Raw genomic sequence first — 19064 nt, 5'->3', positions numbered from 1 at the left:
ATCCTTATAGCCCACACAACTAGAGATAGATTGGGGGGGTTGCTCATTATCCTTATAGCCCACACAACTAGAGATAGATTGGGGGGGTCGCTCCTTATCCTTATAGCCCACACAACTAGAGATAGATTGGTGGGTCTCTCCTTATCCTTATAGCCCACACAACTAGAGATAGATTAGGGGGTCTCTCCTTATTCTTATAGCCCACACAACTAGAGATAGATTGGGGGGTCTCTCCTTATCCTTATAGCCCACATGCATTGATCGTCACCAATATTTTCATTATGCTAGGTGATAGAAATCCACGGGTTCCATCCTAAAACCAATTGGTGATAGGAGGAGGAGCCCATGAGATTTATATACTAGTTTCAGTTTTCTCTTGACACCGATGTGGGACAGTTATATGTTATATTCTTAGTTTCAATTGCCAACGCCCTCCCTCAAACTCTTCAAGGTGAACCTTGGAGGGGTTGGACTTTTCTCTAATCGATTGGACAATCGGCCCAATTTTTTTTCGATCGGTTAGACCACTTGGCCCAAATTTTTAAGTCCAGATATACTGCTGGGTCAGTCATTTTTTCGGTTTCGGCCCAGATATACTGCTGGGTCAGTTAAATTTGACCCACAGTCGGCGACCCGCTCTGATACCATGATAGATATCCATGGGTTCCATCCTAAAACCAATTGGTGATAGGAGGAGGGGCCCATGAGATTTATATACTAGTTTCAGTTTTCTCTTGACACCGATGTGGGACAGTTATATGTTATATTCTTAGTTTCAATTGCCAACACTAGGTTCCTGAATTTATCAATGTAATACGTACATGTACAAAAAATTTCATCTTGCTAGGTTTCTTTGTTCGTGTAATGTTTTTCGTTTACCAAAATCATACTTACCCCATCCCATAAAAATAGGGATTTTACAAACGACACAAAATTTAATGTGAAATTGGTAAAGTATGAGAGAGATCGAAAAGAAAAAGTGATTGAAGTGTTGTTAGTGAAGAATGAAACCTACCTCATAAGAGAGAAATTAAACTTGTCAAAAATGGAAGTGAACTAATTTTGTGGAATGGACTAAAGTGAATGAGAAGACTATTTTTATAGGATTGACACAGGAATTACAAAATTTCCCCAAATTTATAGAACATGGGAGAATTGAAAAAATATCAATATTATGACTTTAATTAAGTACACAGTAGTGGGATATTTTTATTTTTTGGATCAGTAAGAGTATTATTTTAGGGTGCTGAAAATATTTTTTGGACCAACAAAATACCTATAAATACCTCCACATTTCATCAAATGAAACACCAACACTCTTCTCTCTTTACACACACAGCGCTTTGAAACTCTATTATATACCAGTAAAATGGAGATATGTTCACTGCCTGTTCCAGCCAAGAATGGAAAGAGCTTAGATGAAATTCGTAAATCTGCGAAATTTCATCCATCTATATGGGGAGACTTCTTTCTTAAATATAATATAGACAACACGGTAAATATAATTCCTTAAGAAAAAGTTGTTAGTAAGTATATTATTACATTCTTCATTTTCTAATGTGTTTGCATGATAATGCGTAGAAAATTACTGATGCTGAACAAGAAGAACTCACAAAGCAGAAAGAAATGGTCAGAAAATTGCTAGCTCGAACCCCAGACGATTCAACGTACAAATTGGAACTTATCGATGTGATTCAACGCTTGGGAGTGGAATATCATTTCGAAAAAGAAATTGAGGAATCCATTAAATATATTCATCACAATTACAAGCACCAAAATAGCAAAGACAGCGATGATCTCCGCACCGTGGCTCTTCGTTTTCGTCTGCTTAGACAACAAGGTTACAACGTCTCATGTGGTAAGAATATTCCTACATTGTACACACCCACCCCAGCCTTTTCCCCCTTGAATTCCACAAAAAATATCACATTTTCCTTTTTAACTTTATACCACAAATATGTTAGTAGTGCAATTTTTTTTTGGAAAAAGTAAATCAACATTTTAAAATTACTTTTTTCTTCTTTTTTTAGATACATTCAAATGCTTTTTCTCTTCATACTTATTACATCTAATGACTATCTTAAAATCTCGTGCTATCCAACCAGTGTGACATTTTTTGGGAGAAAGTAGTCATTTACTTGTTTTTTCAGTTGGGGAATAGTGGATTGAGATTCGTATTCAGTCTTACTATTAATTAGTAGCTTTACTTCAACAGATGTATTTCGTAGATTCATTGACAATGAGGGAAATTTTGTGGCATCGTTGGGAGACAATGTTGAAGGTTTGTTGAACTTATATGAGGCAGCACATCTTGCAACACATGGAGACGAGATTTTGGACAAAGCAATAGAGTTTTGTTCGTCTCATCTTCGTGCTTTGCTACTCAACAAGATGATTGATGTACCTCTCTCTAAACGTGTTAACGAAGCTGTGATTCTGAATATGCCATTTCGCAAGAGTCTCACAAGATTGGGTGCCAGAAAGTTCATACCTGTATACGAAGAAGACGAGTCGCATAATGAGATACTGTTGAATTTCGCAAAATTAGATTTCAATGTTGTGCAGAAGATGCACCAGAGAGAGCTGAGTGATGCTACAAGGTTAGAAATATATGCTTATTTGATTATAATTACTTTCTCCGTTGAATTCTAACAGACCTCTATTTGATACATTTTCTAAAATGAAAACACTACTCTCCCTCCTACTTTATTTTATTATATTACCATTTAACTCGTGAAGCAACACTGCACAAAAAAAATTAACATGTGTTTAGTATACTGGGACAAAGGGACTACATTCCTATTACATGTATATTTATGCCTTAAAATCTGATTTCAGGTGGTGGAAAAAATTGGATGTGGCAAACAAAATGCCTTATGCGAGAGACAGAATTACGGAATGTTTCTTTTGGATGGTTGGGGTCTACTTTGAGCCATGTTATGCGAATGCAAGAAAAATTTTGCTTAGATTCTTTAGTATGGCTTCCATTATTGATGACACTTACGAATATGCAACGCTAGATGAACTACAAATTCTGACCGATGCTATTCAACGGTTCGATATCTTTTTCCTACTCCCGCCGTCCCAACTAAGATGACACACTTTCTATTTTTAATAACTTTCTTTAATTAAATATTCAACTCCCCTCTCTCTTCATTTAATACTTACACCCATCTCCAGTTAACCAAATTAATAACAATTCCTAAAGTTCCATGCCGACTAAGAGTTGTGTAATCTTAGCTGCGACGGAGGGAGTACTTAATATACTACTCGCTCTTTCTCATTCTAATAGTTGTATTTTCTGTTAAGCATAAAATTTTATGCACTATTGCTTTGTAAGTATAACCTAATGTGAATACAGGGACGGATCTAGCATTACGCTAGATGGGGCAAATGCCCCTGCTCATATTTTATTCTTTATATATATGTATAACCAATATATAAGCATGAAATTTTATGCACTATTGCTTTGTAAGTATAACCTAATGTGAATATAAATAGGATTGAGAAAGTATAATATATATTGGATCTAATGTGCTCTCTATTTCCTGAGTGTTTCAGTTGGGATATTAACGCGATCTTGGAAGATTCGCCATCATACATCCAAATGTGCTACCGAAGCGTTATTGAAACTTATAATGAAATCGAAAATGAAATGGAGAAAAGGGGAGAATCATACCGTGTCCAGTATGCAATAAAAGATGTATGCAATCTATTCATTAAATTAGTTTATATTATAAATTTTGCAGTCGTATTAATATTGTATTGTTATTCTATTAAAATAACTTGCAGATGAAAAAATTAGTGATGGCATATTTTGAAGAGCCAAAATGGTTGTATAATAAGTATACTCCGACAGTGGAGGAGTACTTGAAGGTGTCCGTTGTATCATGTGGTTACATGGCAATGTCAACTACTTCTTTAGTAGGTATGGGAGATCAAGTGAGGAAAGAAGATTTCGATTGGATTATAAACGAACCTCTAATAGTTCTAGCATCGTCTACAATTTGTCGATTAATGGACGATTTAGTCGGAGATGAGGTGCGTATTTGTCACGACCGCACTTTCTAAGGATAGAAAACTAATACTCCATCCGTTCCCTCATAATTGAGTCATTTTTTCATTTAGGGAAGCTTCCTTATAGTTGAGTCATTTCTATATATGGTACTTCACTTCTAATTCTTACTTTATTCACTTTCTACTTTATTTTTTCTACATTTTTAGCTATCTACTTAACACACCAAACATCCATTTCTTATACTCCGTGCCAAAAAGTTCCATCTCAACTACGAGGGAACGAGGGGAATACTACTAAAAATGAGTCTCACATTCCACTTACTTTCTCTATTCACTTTTCTTCACGAAGTCAAGCAATTTCTTAAAACACGTGCCCAGTTAAAGTGACTCTTTAAATGGTGGACGGAGGAAGTATATTGCTAGGTCCGTTGAAGTTTTACCAATAATTGGTGACCTACTTTGATACTTAGAAGTCTATAGAGTTCTATTTTAAAACTTCCCCCGTTGAAGTTTGACTGGTGCATATTTTAAGACACCGTTTGACTTTGTAAATAAAAGTGGTAGAAAAAGTTAGTGGGATGTGTATCCATTTACGAAAAATAGAAAAAAAGTAAAATGAAAACCGAACGAAAATCCAAAATAAGACTTCTAATGGGGACTGGAGGGAGTACATCAGTTTTATGACTTCACCAGACTATTTCCTACGTGCGCAGTATGAGCAGAAACCCTCATCGGTGGATTGTTACATGAAACAATATGGTATGTCGAAGGAGGTAGCTTGTGCTGAACTCCAACGACAAGTGAAGAATGCGTGGAAGGATATGAATCAAGAATGCCTCGAGCCAAGGTCGGTCTCTATGCCAATCCTTATGCGCGTTTTCAATCTTGGTCGTGTCATCCACCTTCTCTATTCAGACGACGATTGCTATGCCAATCCTATCAAGTCCAAAGAATCTAACAATTGGGAAGTCAGAAGGCTATCTTGACGAACTGACAACTCGACTAGATAGAAGAAGGGAAGGGGAGGAATCTGAGGCTGTAAACGCTTGGATTGACCTTAAACTTGTGGGGATGGCTGCTAGGAAAATACCAGTTTATGCGCTTATGTGTTTTCTTCTCTTTTGTGATTTTTATGTGTTTCGTGTTGTAGTTGTCTAGGTCTAGGAGTCTGTTTTGTTTGTAGAAAAGTACTTGGAGGAGGGCCGTGCATTGAAATTCGCCTTATTTCTTTTTCTTGTCTTTCATACTTGAGGACAAGCATGGTTTAAGTGTGAGCAGTTTGATAAGGCTAATTTCATGCATGGGTCTAGGGATTTAATTCGTGATTTTACTAGGACTAACGCACGTTTTAAGCCAGGTGTGTGAAGGAATTCGCCAGGTCCAGGAAAGAAGACCAAAAAATCACAAGGTCGAGGAACTGGCGATTTAGTGAACGATTATGAAGAGAATTGCTCGACGGAGGAAGCTCCAGAGTTGAAGGGTAGAATAGAGATTTCTACGAAGACTCAAGGGCTATTTCCGCATCTATAAAAGGCAGAAGCATGCAAGCTGGAGGGATCTTCCCGGGGGAGACCTCACCACAGCCTGTTGCTTAGTTCACTTTCCCACACACACACTTGATACTAGTTTTGAGGAGATCTCAGTTCGCACGTCCGGGTTTCATCTTAGCTTCCGAAATGGTGTAACACCGCTCTTGTTAGGAGCGAAGAAACAATTTATTTTCCGCTTTCCGCATTTTGCTTACTCTGCCGAGCTTCGTTGTTCGAAGCTCGGTTCGCTGTTTTCACCGAATAGTTTCTGGTTTGAATGCAAGTTTGATTTTCCGTTATGGCGATTGTGTTGATTTCTGGTTTGATCGTTTCGCTTATTGAGATTTTGGAGTTTTAATTTGTCTGAGTTGGATGCGTTTCGCAGCTGTTTACTGAGTTATTACAGGTTAATGGTCAGATCTGGGAGATTGGAGTTGGATTGTGGAGGAATTTTGGTTGGATTTGCTGGATTTGTTGGTTGTTGGGTTCGGATGTCTTGGATCCGGAGTGGATCAAGTATTCTGACGTGAATCTGAGTAGTTTCGATCTGATTTTCATGCTTAGTTTACGTGTTTTTCTTTCATTCCGTCTAGTGTACGCAGATCTGATGTGTTTCCGAGTTGCAGCAAGATAACGACGACCAAATCTCTATATTCTGTCGAATCTCGCTTTTTGCTCAGTTTGTTAATCTGCAGTTCTTTCCGTACTTGCCATTTTTGGAATTATGGTCCCCATCTTCAGTCATATTCTGTTTAGCTAGATTAGGTAGTTGTTTACACTGTCTAGGAAGTGGTTATGTTTCTTGTTGTCGAAGTCTGAATTTACAAGTTTAACATGTCCTAGGTCTAGCATTTACATTTTCTGCCTAGGTCTAGAGTTAGTTTAAAATTCTCAACCCTTTTGTTGCGTGGCAGCAACCATTTGTCTGTCCAAAGTCTCTGAGCACTACTTTGCGAGTCCATCTCTGTGGGATCGACCCCACTTCCCTATACTAATTCATAGTATTCGGGTTGAGGGATTTATATTTTTTGAAGGGGAGTCGATGTGTGTCCAACGACCAAGCACTTTATGTTCTCTTAAGTTCCTAGACCTTGTGGACCAAGCAAAAGTGGACGTGATATCGAAACTGCCCCACCCGACAAATCAAAAGGAAGTGAGGGGATTCCTAGGTCACGCAGGATTCTACAGGAGATTTATAAAAGATTTTGCCAAAATTGCTCAGCCACTCACTCATCTGTTGCATAACGATGTTGAGTTTGTTTTTAATGAGGAGTGCATTAAGGCTTTTCAGCTGCTGAAGGACAGATTAGTATCTGCCCCCATCATCAGAGCACCTGATTGGGGTTTGCCGTTTGAAATCATGTGCGATGCGAGTGACTATGCAGTAGGGGCGGTGCTAGGTCAAAGAGTTGATGGAAAAAGTTACGTGATTTTCTATGCGTCAAAAACGCTAAATCAAGCCCAGAAAAATTACGACACCACGGAGAAGGAAATGTTGGCAGTCGTGTACTCTTTTGAAAAATTTCGACCATATCTGCTCGGGTCGAGGGTGATAGTCTTCACAGATCACGCTGCGATAAAGTACTTACTGGCAAAGAAGGAGTCTAAGCCAAGGTTGATCCGATGGGTGTTACTGTTACAGGAGTTTAACTGGGAAGTCAGAGACAAGAAGGGGACGGAGAACAAGGTGGCTGATCACCTGAGTCGCATTTACCAAGGTGAGACGGATGAAGCAATACCTGATGCGTTCCCGGAAGAACATCTTTATTATTTTAACGATTCTCCTAGACCTATCAATTGGGAAGAAGTAATGGCAGCAACAGGTCCAGGAGATGCTGAAAAAAGGAAATGCCAGGCGAATGCAGAGCCATGGTTCGCTGATCTAGCAAATTACTTGGTCACTAGAGAAGTGCCCAGTTCCGACGAAATTTCCCGGGCCCAGAAGATGAAATTAAAAAGTGAAGCCAAATACTACTTTTGGGACGATCCGTATTTGTGGAAAATGGGAGCTGACCAGGTAATTAGGAGATGCATTCCGGAGTGGGAGCAAAGGGATGTGCTGAATCATTGCCATGCTTTGGCTTGTGGGGGTCACTTTGGACCTAGGAAGACTGCAAGGAAGGTTCTAGACAGTGGTTTCTACTGGCCTACATTACATAAGGATGCATTCGAATTCTGCCAGAATTGCGAAAGGTGTCAGCAGATTGGAGGAATTTCTAGAAGGGACGAAATGCCACAAGTTCCGGTGATTGTTTGTGAGATTTTCGATGTTTGGGGTATGGACTTTATGGGTCCATTTCCATCTTCATATGGGAATAAATACATACTTGTGGCGGTGGACTACGTTTCGAAATGGATAGAGGCAAAAGCTACGACCTCCTGCGAAGCTGTGGAAGTAGCCAAATTTCTGCGGTCTAACATTTTCAACAGGTACGGGATCCCTAGGGCTGTCATCTCAGACCAAGGAACCCATTTCAAGAACCGTACAATAGAGGCTCTCATGAAGAAATACGGAGTCCACCATAGGTTGTCTACACCTTATCATCCTCAGTCCAATGGCCAGGCAGAAATATCAAATAGGGAGATAAAGGCCATTCTCGAAAAAACGGTGAACCCGTCTAAGAAGGATTGGAGTAAGAGACTGGATGATGCATTATGGGCTTATAGGACAGCTTATAAGACACCTATTGGTATGTCACCATATAGGTTGGTATTCGGAAAAATGTGCCACTTACCCGTGGGAATCGAACACAGAGCATACTGGGCGGTCAAAGAGATCAACATGAATCCGCAGGCTTGTGAGGAAGAGAGGAAGATGCAGCTCCAAGAACTGGAAGAGTTACGGCTTGAGTCTTATGAATCTGCCATGTGGTATAAGGAAAAAACTAAGCTTTGGCATGATAAAAATCTCCGGGTCAAGGAACTCAGGGTAGGACAGAAAGTCCTTTTGTTTCAATCCAAGCTCAAGTTGATGCCTGGAAAGTTAAAATCTAAATGGATTGGGCCTTACATCATCATGGGAATTCGAGCAAACGGAGCAGTTGAAATCCAGGGAAGTGCACCAAATTCCATACCTTTTCTTGTCAATGGACATAGGATAAAGGTCTTTAGGGATAGCTCAGAGTTGTGTGTAGTGGACGAAGTGCCACTACGCGCACTCTTTGATATCACCTAACCAGTCTAGGAAGGAAGTGTTTTTAAAATATCTCCTGGGTCTAGTAATATAAAGTTTAACCATACCCTGATCCAGGAAATTTTGAGAACACTTGACAACAATTTTGTAAATATTTAATTGCTTTCTTTAAATCAAGAAAATCCAAACAAATAAAAAAATTTTATTCTTCCAAAAATATTTTCGAAATACCAGACCCATCGGGAATGTTTTTGATGCTGTCATATCCTAGACCCGGGGAGTTTGGCGTTTCATATTTTTTTTAAGTTTGATGTTTTCTTTTAGTGCGTTTTGGCAGAAGGAATTTACTTGAGCAAGGAATTGTGGGGTAAAAGAGTTTTGGAGGGAATTGGCACCGGTCCGGATTTCAAAGAGCACTTTATGGGGAGGCGTACGGTCGCTAGCGTCACCACCTGCACCAGCCTGCAAAAGGAAACTGTCCTCTCCAATGCCTACACTATGATCGGTTTTGGCCTTTTTATTTTTTTTCATTACTCATTCTCTCTCCAAATATTCTCTCTCCCAAATCAAAAACCCCAAATTTCAATCTCTCTCTAACCCTAATCTGAAAATTTCGCCCAAGTTCTTTTCAAAATTTTCTGCAGAATATCATGGATAACCAACAAGGAACCAGCAGCGCTTCTGGATCCGCCGAGAAGAGTGCGGCGGAGTTCATGAATGAACTATTTCAGAAGTTCGGAGGGGCCGATAAAGCGATGCAAGCGTTCGCGATGTTTGCAATGGGACAACCCATGCCAGCCGTTCCAACAACCACCGTGACACAACCGAAGGTTGTCGAGACACCACCCACTGCTGTACAAGAAACCGCACCGGAGGCTGCTACCATTATTCCAGAAGAAACCACCTCTGCCCAGGACACAGTCCCAGAAACCGCCACCAGGCCGGAGGACGATGCAGTGCCCGACGTTCCAGGATCACCCATTGCGGAGATTCGCGAAGTAGAGACAGATCTGGCCGCGGGACTGACGTTATTGGCCGTAAGTGAACCCAGGTTAGGTTCTGATTCTCAGAAGGAATCCCCTGTTTTAAAGTTTGGAGGTGATGGTGTTTCAGAGGGAGTAAACCTTGATATTTCTGCTGTGGATTTGGTGGAGAGTGTTGTTGGGGGGGTAGATGCTCTTGTTGCGGTAGTTGAGGACACCGCTATTACTGTCAGTAGGGCTGAGGGGGAAACCCCTGTTCTGGAGGCGTCTGTTGAGAGGGATGCCGTTGTTGATGATGATGATGTTCAAGTGGGCGGAGAAGCCCTAAATTCTGAGAAGGATGTAGAAAAGGAAACCCTAGACGTAGTTGGGGGCGATGAAGCCCAATTTACTGAGGAAGTTGTTGATGCGGGAAGGACTCCCGAAAAATCTGTGGGCACTGAAGCCCAACCTGAAGGAAATCTTACGGGGTTAGAAACCCCTGTTTATATCACGGGGGCAACCCCATTGTTAGCAGAGGAAAGTGGAGAACTCGATTCTGAGGGTGCTCAAGAAACTGTCGATGCAGGACTCCACATGATAGTGGATTTAACTGAGGTCTCTGAGGAGGCCGATTCGCAGCTTAATCTAAGGGAAACAAGGAGACGGACACGTCGGAGTATTCTTGATGACATTGCCGTTTCTGCCCAACAAAAGGAAAAGGATACGCTGGACCTAGCGACAGCCGTGTCTGCGCAGGAAGACTCCCCCAGGCCGAGTGGAAGGGAGAGTGACGAAGAGGGGCGCCGCGCGAGGGCTAAGAAGAGGAAAGGGAAACAAATTGCTTCCTCCTCGACCAAGAAGGAGAGGGGGAAATCTACTGAATCTCCACTTCCTCCACCCGCCAAGGTACCGTACGCCACAGAGCCCGAGAATCCTGCCAGGTCCAGTGATTCCGAGGAGGAGCAAGACGAGGATGTACTGAACTTTGAGCCGACGGAGATTTGGATTACAAACGAGCTGTTAGACAATATGAGAAGATTTGACGATCCAAAACGTGTGGCCATATACAAGGAAAAGAGTGCTGAGGGAAAGGTGGCGAAGTCCGGAAAAATGTACCACCCGGCGGAACTCAAACATATTAGCTCTAACGATGAGTTCAGGGGGTATATAGATGCAATCGGATTTGATTGGTTACTAAAGCACAGCACTTTCGAAGTCCCAGTCGACGCGGCACGTGAATTCTTTTCCACCTTCCGGTTCAAATCCACCGCCGATTTGGATGCGGATTCCATAGCTTTCAGGCTTTTTAATGAAGAACATAGGATGAGTATCCGGGAGTGGACGCTGCGGATGGGCTTGCTAACGAGAACAGAAGATGATGAGGGCCTGTGGAACGACAGAATGGTTGGTCCGCCGAAGTTGACGCCAGGATTTCAGGCACAAGGTGCGTGGGAGTTCTTGACTCACTCAAGAGTGGGTCAATTTAAAACAAGTTGGTCGAAGGCACACCATATAGAAAATCGGGTCCTGCGATTCGCCCAAACTTTTGTTAGCTACAACTTGATGGGCACTGCCAACAACGCCCTGACGACCGCCGACCTATACTTTACATGGTGCATGGCCACAGGAGTACGAGTTCATTTGGGTTATTGGTTAGCCCAAGCCTGCCATCAAGTCACCTCCAACCCGTCCCGGCATCTGTACACGTGCCATCTTCTCGGGGCCTATTTGCAGCGCAACATTGTAATTAAAATCAGCAAGGCCTGCCGTGTAGTAAAGATGTGCTCAGCCCCGGAAGTCTTCAATTTCAACTTTTTTTTCAACAAGGGGTTGCTGATCGCCCGAGGGAAGGAGGTGTGTTTTTATGAGGTCGGTAAGTCAGAGGCACAAGTCAAGCAGGAACCCGATGGTGTGGAAGTAAAGGATCAAGCCACTGAGGACGAAGTCAGGCTGATGGTTCAGGGAGTTCAGAAAGAAGTTGAGGAGGTAAGGAACGGAATCGACGGGGTACGCAAGGAAATGACTGAGATCCGAAGGGAATTCGGAAAAAGCAGGGAAGAGGCCGCAGTCCTAAGGGGACGAATCACCGATTGGGTGGCTTCGTCAACAGAGCAAACCAACAGGATGGCGGAGGGTGTTGCTTTGATGACGACCATGCTGAAATGGCTGCACAAAAAGTTCCCGGATGCATCAGAAACTATTCCTGGGTCTAGCGGCAACATTACAACGCTAAGTCCAGGAAGTGTATCCGCGCAGAAGCCATCACAAGGCCCGAGGCCTCACATCACCCCCTCTTCCGCTAGACCCGTGGTCCTGAGGACAGCCATACCCCGACCTACTGATGACAGACCAGTGAAGCCGGAGATGCCGGCCAGGAAGAAAGCAAAGGTGACCCAGCCGACGGTGCCACCAAAGTTTGGCTCCCACGGGGGCCAGACCCCGAATTGAATTTCCCCTCAAACCCAAGTAACTTTTTCTTTCTTTTATTTAACAGTTCTTTCGTTTTATTTCTGTTTTACCTGTCAGCATGCTAGGTTCTGTATATATGTGTTGAACCCTTCCACTTAGACCAGGCATTGGTCTAAGTGTGAGAAGGGGTTATATGTCATAGCATGTTTTGTGTTGTATATTGTTCCTTCTCCCACTTAGCCCAATGCTTGGTCTAAGTGTGAGAAGTTTGTGTTTTGTTGAGTTCGTTTCATGTCGCCACTAACTGGCCTGCTTTCCACTTCATACGGATTGCTTGGGGACAAGCATAAATGAAGTGGGAGGTGGGACGCAGTTAGTGCAGTTAGTGTCTTATACATATTCTGTTAGGTCTAGGAGTTTGTAGAAGTTTTTTTTAGGTTTCGTGTTTGCATAACTGGTAAAATAAATAGCAAAAAGCCCCTTAGGGAGAGTAATTGAAGAGAAAATACATGCTAAATTGTGAATCCTTTTCTCTTAATAAATCAAAGTCAGTTGGATGAAGTGAGAACGATAGAGGATGCCTTAGATAACCCAGTTGTGCAGCCCTACTATAAGAGCGAGTTATAAGCCTATACACTTTGAGCTAACTTGTAAAAAGAATGGGCTACCACTTGATGCTTAGGGAGAAGAGTCTGACGGAAAAAAAAAAGGGTTTCTGGAGGTATAAGCTGGACGAAGTCCAGGAAAAGGAGGTATAAGCTGGACGAAGTCCAGGAACCGGAGGTATAAGCTGGACGAAGTCCAGGGGAGGAGTTAAAATAATAAAACCGGAGGTATAAGCTGGACGAAGTCCAGGAAAAAAAAAAAAAAAATTTAAGGGTAGGAAGCAGTAGTAACCAGACCCAGGAATAAAAAGGAGACGGTAGGAAGGAGAAACTCTCATAACCCGATGCATCAGTGGAGTAACTTTAACTTAAGAGCGATCCGATCCTAACATCCCTGGTGAGGAATGAGTGATCGAGTGAATCTAACAATTGGGAAGTCAGAAGGCTATCTTGACGAACTGACAACTCGACTAGATAGAAGAAGGGAAGGGGAGGAATCTGAGGCTGTAAACGCTTGGATTGACCTTAAACTTGTGGGGATGGCTGCTAGGAAAATACCAGTTTATGCGCTTATGTGTTTTCTTCTCTTTTGTGATTTTTATGTGTTTCGTGTTGTAGTTGTCTAGGTCTAGGAGTCTGTTTTGTTTGTAGAAAAGTACTTGGAGGAGGGCCGTGCATTGAAATTCGCCTTATTTCTTTTTCTTGTCTTTCATACTTGAGGACAAGCATGGTTTAAGTGTGAGCAGTTTGATAAGGCTAATTTCATGCATGGGTCTAGGGATTTAATTCGTGATTTTACTAGGACTAACGCACGTTTTAAGCCAGGTGTGTGAAGGAATTCGCCAGGTCCAGGAAAGAAGACCAAAAAATCACAAGGTCGAGGAACTGGCGATTTAGTGAACGATTATGAAGAGAATTGCTCGACGGAGGAAGCTCCAGAGTTGAAGGGTAGAATAGAGATTTCTACGAAGACTCAAGGGCTATTTCCGCATCTATAAAAGGCAGAAGCATGCAAGCTGGAGGGATCTTCCCGGGGGAGACCTCACCACAGCCTGTTGCTTAGTTCACTTTCCCACACACACACTTGATACTAGTTTTGAGGAGATCTCAGTTCGCACGTCCGGGTTTCATCTTAGCTTCCGAAATGGTGTAACACCGCTCTTGTTAGGAGCGAAGAAACAATTTATTTTCCGCTTTCCGCATTTTGCTTACTCTGCCGAGCTTCGTTGTTCGAAGCTCGGTTCGCTGTTTTCACCGAATAGTTTCTGGTTTGAATGCAAGTTTGATTTTCCGTTATGGCGATTGTGTTGATTTCTGGTTTGATCGTTTCGCTTATTGAGATTTTGGAGTTTTAATTTGTCTGAGTTGGATGCGTTTCGCAGCTGTTTACTGAGTTATTACAGGTTAATGGTCAGATCTGGGAGATTGGAGTTGGATTGTGGAGGAATTTTGGTTGGATTTGCTGGATTTGTTGGTTGTTGGGTTCGGATGTCTTGGATCCGGAGTGGATCAAGCATTCTGACGTGAATCTGAGTAGTTTCGATCTGATTTTCATGCTTAGTTTACGTGATTTTCTTTCATTCCGTCTAGTGTACGCAGATCTGATGTGTTTCCGAGTTGCAGCAAGATAACGACGACCAAATCTCTATATTCTGTTCGAATCTCGCTTTTTGCTCAGTTTGTTAATCTGCAGTTCTTTCCGTACTTGCCATTTTTGGAATTATGGTCCCCACCTTCAGTCATATTCTGTTTAGCTAGATTAGGTAGTTGTTTACACTGTCTAGGAAGTGGTTATGTTTCTTGTTGTCGAAGTCTGAATTTACAAGTTTAACATGTCCTAGGTCTAGCATTTACATTTTCTGCCTAGGTCTAGAGTTAGTTTAAAATTCTCAACCCTTTTGTTGCGTGGCAGCAGCCATTTGTCTGTCCAAAGTCTCTGAGCACTACTTTGCGAGTCCATCTCTGTGGGATCGACCCCACTTCCCTATACTAATTCATAGTATTCGGGTTGAGGGATTTATATTTTTTGAAGGGGAGTCGATGTGTGTCCAACGACCAAGCACTTTATGTTCTCTTAAGTTCCTAGACCTTGTGCTCTAGTGGATTTAAGGAGCGTGGTGTCTTGACCAAGCGCTTGCAGTGATCTATTTCTGTGCACACTCGATATAAAAATAGAGAAAACATCTCGCTTCAGACACCCTCAGGATATCCCAAGAAAACACCCTTCCTAGACCTAGGTTCAAGCTTGTCAGTCTTAGTATGCACAAAAACAGAACAGGGAAGGTACAAGAGTAGGGAAGGTAACTCTATGCTGTTTACCTAGGTTAAAGTTTGTCACCCTCAGGACCCCACACATCCATATGCAAATATTCTAACACATTTCTACTGATATTAGCAGGCACAAGAGTAGGGAAGGTAACTCTATGCTGTTTACCCAGCACACATGTATCACAAAAAGGCAAGTCACCATTAACATCAGAATCAGACAAAATAGCATGCTTTTTCAGAATATTTAGGCCCCTTTTTCACTCATGTGACCAAGCCTATTATGCCACAACATAAGTTTGTCAGTTTTCACAACATTGGCACATGCTTTTTCACAAGCAAGAGGGACAACAGTACAGACATACAAACCACACTTTCTTTTTTCTTTGAACAGGCATAAAGCCCTTACATATCTTCATGCAACCTTCCACCCATTTACCACCCAAACCAGAGTTTTCAAGAGCAGTACAAGATATCAAATTATAGCATAAGTCTGGGACATACCTAACATCTTTCAAGTTCAGCACATAACCATTGTCACATTTGCCAATCCCAAGAATTTCACATTTCTTGTCATCAGCCATTGACACATAAGTGTTTGACACAGGTTTAATTTCAGTGAACACATCTTTGAAAGGACTAACATGGTAGGTGCATCCAGAGTCACATAGCCAGTCATTTGAAGTAAAAGGACACATAGGGGAAGCATTAATATTCAACAAGTCATGCACCATAAAAACAGATTCATTGTCAGCCTCATATTTGACCATATTTGCAACATTTTCAATCTGGGAGTGGGAATTGTGGTTTATGTGATTATTATGGTTAGGAGGCCTATTTTTCTTTGGCTTGGTACACTCCTTCTTGTAGTGCCCAGTTTCTCCACAGTTATAGCATTTCCTAAAGGATTTAGGGTCCCTACTGTTAGATCTAGACCTGTTATTCCTCCTTTTAGAATTAGACCTAGAACTGGAACCCCCATTAGATTAAAAACCCCCTCTAAAATTAGGTCTACCCCTAACATTTAAAACTATGTTGGCAGCAGCTTTATCACCAGCCATTTCCCTTAATTCAAGTTCCTTAGACTTAAGAGAACTTATAATCAGGTCTAGAGGGGCAGAATCTCTATCATACTTAATAGCAGCCTTCACATCACTATAGGTATCAGGAATGACATTCATTAGAGCAATGCTAGTATATTCATCAATAGTCATATCACTAGATCTCTTTATATCTTGGACTAGCTTCTGAAACCTATCCACATTATCATCTTTATCCTTAGACAAATCAAGTTTAAATTTGAACAGCTTTTCAAGCAAATACATTCTGGAGGACATAGAAGTCTCTGTAAACAGAGTATCAAGCAGTTTCCACATTTCAGAAGCAGATTCAACATGATCAACCTTTCTAATCACAGAATCAGACAAATTGAGAATTATAGTAGCCCTGGCCAACTCATTCATTTCAGATTGTTTTTCTTGAGAAACATCATCAGTCAAAGTACCATCAACAGACTTGAAAACCTTTTGCTGAATCAAAATACACTTCAATTTTTGTTTCCAAATCATAAAATCATTTTTTCCATTAAATGGAACCAAACCACTAGGTTGAGACATTTTTGACACAAACTTAGCAAGAACACAGTGAACAAAATAAGTACACACAATTTTGCACACAGTTAAGCACATAGTCATGTACCCAGAAGGCAGAAACAGGTATCTCTCAGAAATTTCGCAAGCACTCATAGGAACACACCATACACACAGGTCAGATCCCAATATTCCTGACTGTCACGAGCAACACTGGCTAAGGCTATCCCAGTTCGCAAGCACTCACTCTTGGAGGGCGCAGGGGGTCATTTAGGCAGTATATGTGCTTGGTGGCCAGGTAATAAGAGATCAGAGAGACAGATAAGCAACAATAAACCACGGAAGCAAAGAAAAAACACAGAAAAAGCTCATAGAGAAACCTAAGACCTTGCCAAGGTCATCTACCAGCTGCAAAAGCCCAAACCTAAGGTGGCTCTAAACAGAGAAACAAAACAGAGAAAGAGTCACAGCCATTTACCAGAGCAAACCCCCACTCGAGGGAGGGTTCAACTTTCCCACCTCCTTATAGCGACTCGGCGTGCCGGAATCATCTCCCCGTGGCTTTGATACCACTGTAGGGATCAGACGAATTCCAGATTCACTATTTACCGAGACCTCTTTGGTCTTGTTACAAGATGGCTCAGTCAAACCATCAACCAAGTGACTGATATATACAAAGAGTCTAGCTGTTACAGTCAAATACACAATAGCTATTACAGACTAAGTCCTCAAGCTTAATCACTCCAAGATAGGCTTCAATGAACCTGCACACTCAAAACCCTCGTTAGAAACACAAGATAACAGATCCACTCGGATCCAGTGCAAAACGATTAAGGAATACAGAAAGGAACACAAAGAAAACAACAATCAACGGCTCAGCCACCCACCGATGATACAAGCTTATTCTCCAGAACACAGATCCAAAGGAGCACAGCCGAATCTACCAGTGATTAACCTCACACTCAAGATTCCAGGCCTAACCGACTCCTACACCCCAGATCTAAACCGTTCGAGAACAACCTCACACAGAAACGCTCCAAACAGGAAACCCTGGTTCTCATCCAACACCAGCAACCGAAGTGGTTGCCTCCTCTATTACTGTAGCAAGATCTGAAGCACTTTCAACCGTGCAAGATCACACAGAAATCACCATAGAACCGTTGGAGAAAAAGGGAAGAAGAAGAGAGAAGAACTCTAAGAGAGAGAGAGAAATATCCGAAGAGAGAGAGTGAAGTGTGTAGAATGAATTAGGGAATCAGAAGACTCACACATATAACAAGCACACTTCGCAATCCTACGGCTGAGAGCCATGATCCGGGTGGGAGTACACGTGGTTGCATCTGGAGTGGAAGGCAGAAGTTTTGGGCCAAGCCCAAATCAGCAACACATGGGCCTAAGATAAAACCAGCCCAAATGAGAGTCCACCAAATATTTGACAACCCTACTTACCATTTATAGTAAAAGTAAATCGAGACTCATTATCGCCAATAGACCGAAATGACAAAGTTGGACTCCTAATCACAGACCGCGAAAGTATCAAAAAATTGTGACATAGGGGTTGATAATATGGATGGTAACCTGTCTAAACAAGAATTCTTGAACAACAAACAACCAGTTCATATAGTCGCGACCAAGAACCATTACTGGCCTCGTGAGAGAAATTATGATATATAATATATTTAAGAAGGATGAAATATGACTCATGCACCAAATCATGTGTAAGATTTGATTCCAAAAATACCCTTATGATGATATTAGACTTTAGAGTTGACGATACCCAGTTAAAAGTTTACGCCTTTACGGATCTAATGGTTTGTATTATCTAAAGAGGTGTTTTAAGAGGGTACTCTACTATAATAGTCTAATACACTACTACTACTGTAACGCTCCACTTTTCGAACCCTAATTTTCGAACCCTAAGACGATTGCTTTAATTTCTTTTAATGTCGCGAATTAAATAGCGAATTGTTATGTGATTTGGTGACCTAATTTTGATTTGACCAAGTCAAATTCTGTGATTTTATGACGTGGCTTTTAAATAATTGATGCGGGATGAAATATATTGCGGTGAATTATTTTTCCTAAGGGTGAGTGAGATTTAATAGGATCATAAATAATTATCTTGCCCATTTTATTTAGAATTTTCGACCACTATTAATTATTGGAGAGAAATTCTATTTTTCTTGGATTTAATTATTTGTTTGGGATAATTATCCAAATTAAATCCAAAGCCCAATTACTTTATTTCTTCATGAGAAAAATCGACACCTATTCCTTATACCATGGAGATTTCGAAATTTCCTAATTATGGAAGGAGGAAATTGTTTATTATATTATTTGATCCCCTATTATTTCCTCCCATTAATAAATTCAAATATCCTAGCAAATCTTGCCTTATCTTTTTCAAATTAAAGATTTGAAATTTATTCCTTGTTGAGGGGGGAATAATACACGCTTATTTCCTATATTTTTGGGAGGCTTATTATTATTTTTTGCTCCGTATTATTTGATTCTACTCCGTGAAATACAAAATTAAATCATAGGCTAATTAA

General features: G+C 41.3%; 1 protein-coding gene across 1 annotated transcript; it reads left to right on the top strand.

Annotated features, from left to right (window-relative positions):
- The first annotated feature begins 1327 nt into the window (after window positions 1–1327).
- On the top strand, window positions 1328–5061 carry LOC121741308 (bicyclogermacrene synthase-like). The gene is made up of 7 exons (XM_042134029.1): window positions 1328–1495; window positions 1582–1858; window positions 2216–2600; window positions 2839–3054; window positions 3562–3703; window positions 3793–4041; window positions 4731–5061. The coding sequence occupies exons 1-7, from the start codon at window positions 1370–1372 to the stop codon at window positions 5001–5003; spliced, it is 1668 nt and encodes a 555-aa protein (XP_041989963.1). The 5' UTR covers window positions 1328–1369; the 3' UTR covers window positions 5004–5061.
- Window positions 5062–19064: the final 14003 nt, after the last annotated feature.

This window comes from Salvia splendens, chromosome 7 (genome assembly GCF_004379255.2).
Source record: "Salvia splendens isolate huo1 chromosome 7, SspV2, whole genome shotgun sequence".
In the NCBI taxonomy this organism is placed as follows: Eukaryota; Viridiplantae; Streptophyta; class Magnoliopsida; order Lamiales; family Lamiaceae; genus Salvia; species Salvia splendens.
This window is presented reverse-complemented; position numbering and strand designations above follow the sequence as displayed.

What these genes read in the sequence shown, in the direction of transcription:
- LOC121741308 (XM_042134029.1), top strand. Translation starts at nt 1,370, where the DNA reads ATGGAGATATGTTCACTGCCTGTTCCAGCCAAGAATGGAAAGAGCTTA. An exon ending in TCCAGTATGCAATAAAAGAT is followed by an intron (nt 3,704 to 3,792) that starts GTATGCAATCTA and finishes AATAACTTGCAG; the next exon opens with ATGAAAAAATTAGTGATGGC. An exon ending in ACGATTTAGTCGGAGATGAG is followed by an intron (nt 4,042 to 4,730) that starts GTGCGTATTTGT and finishes CTACGTGCGCAG; the next exon opens with TATGAGCAGAAACCCTCATC.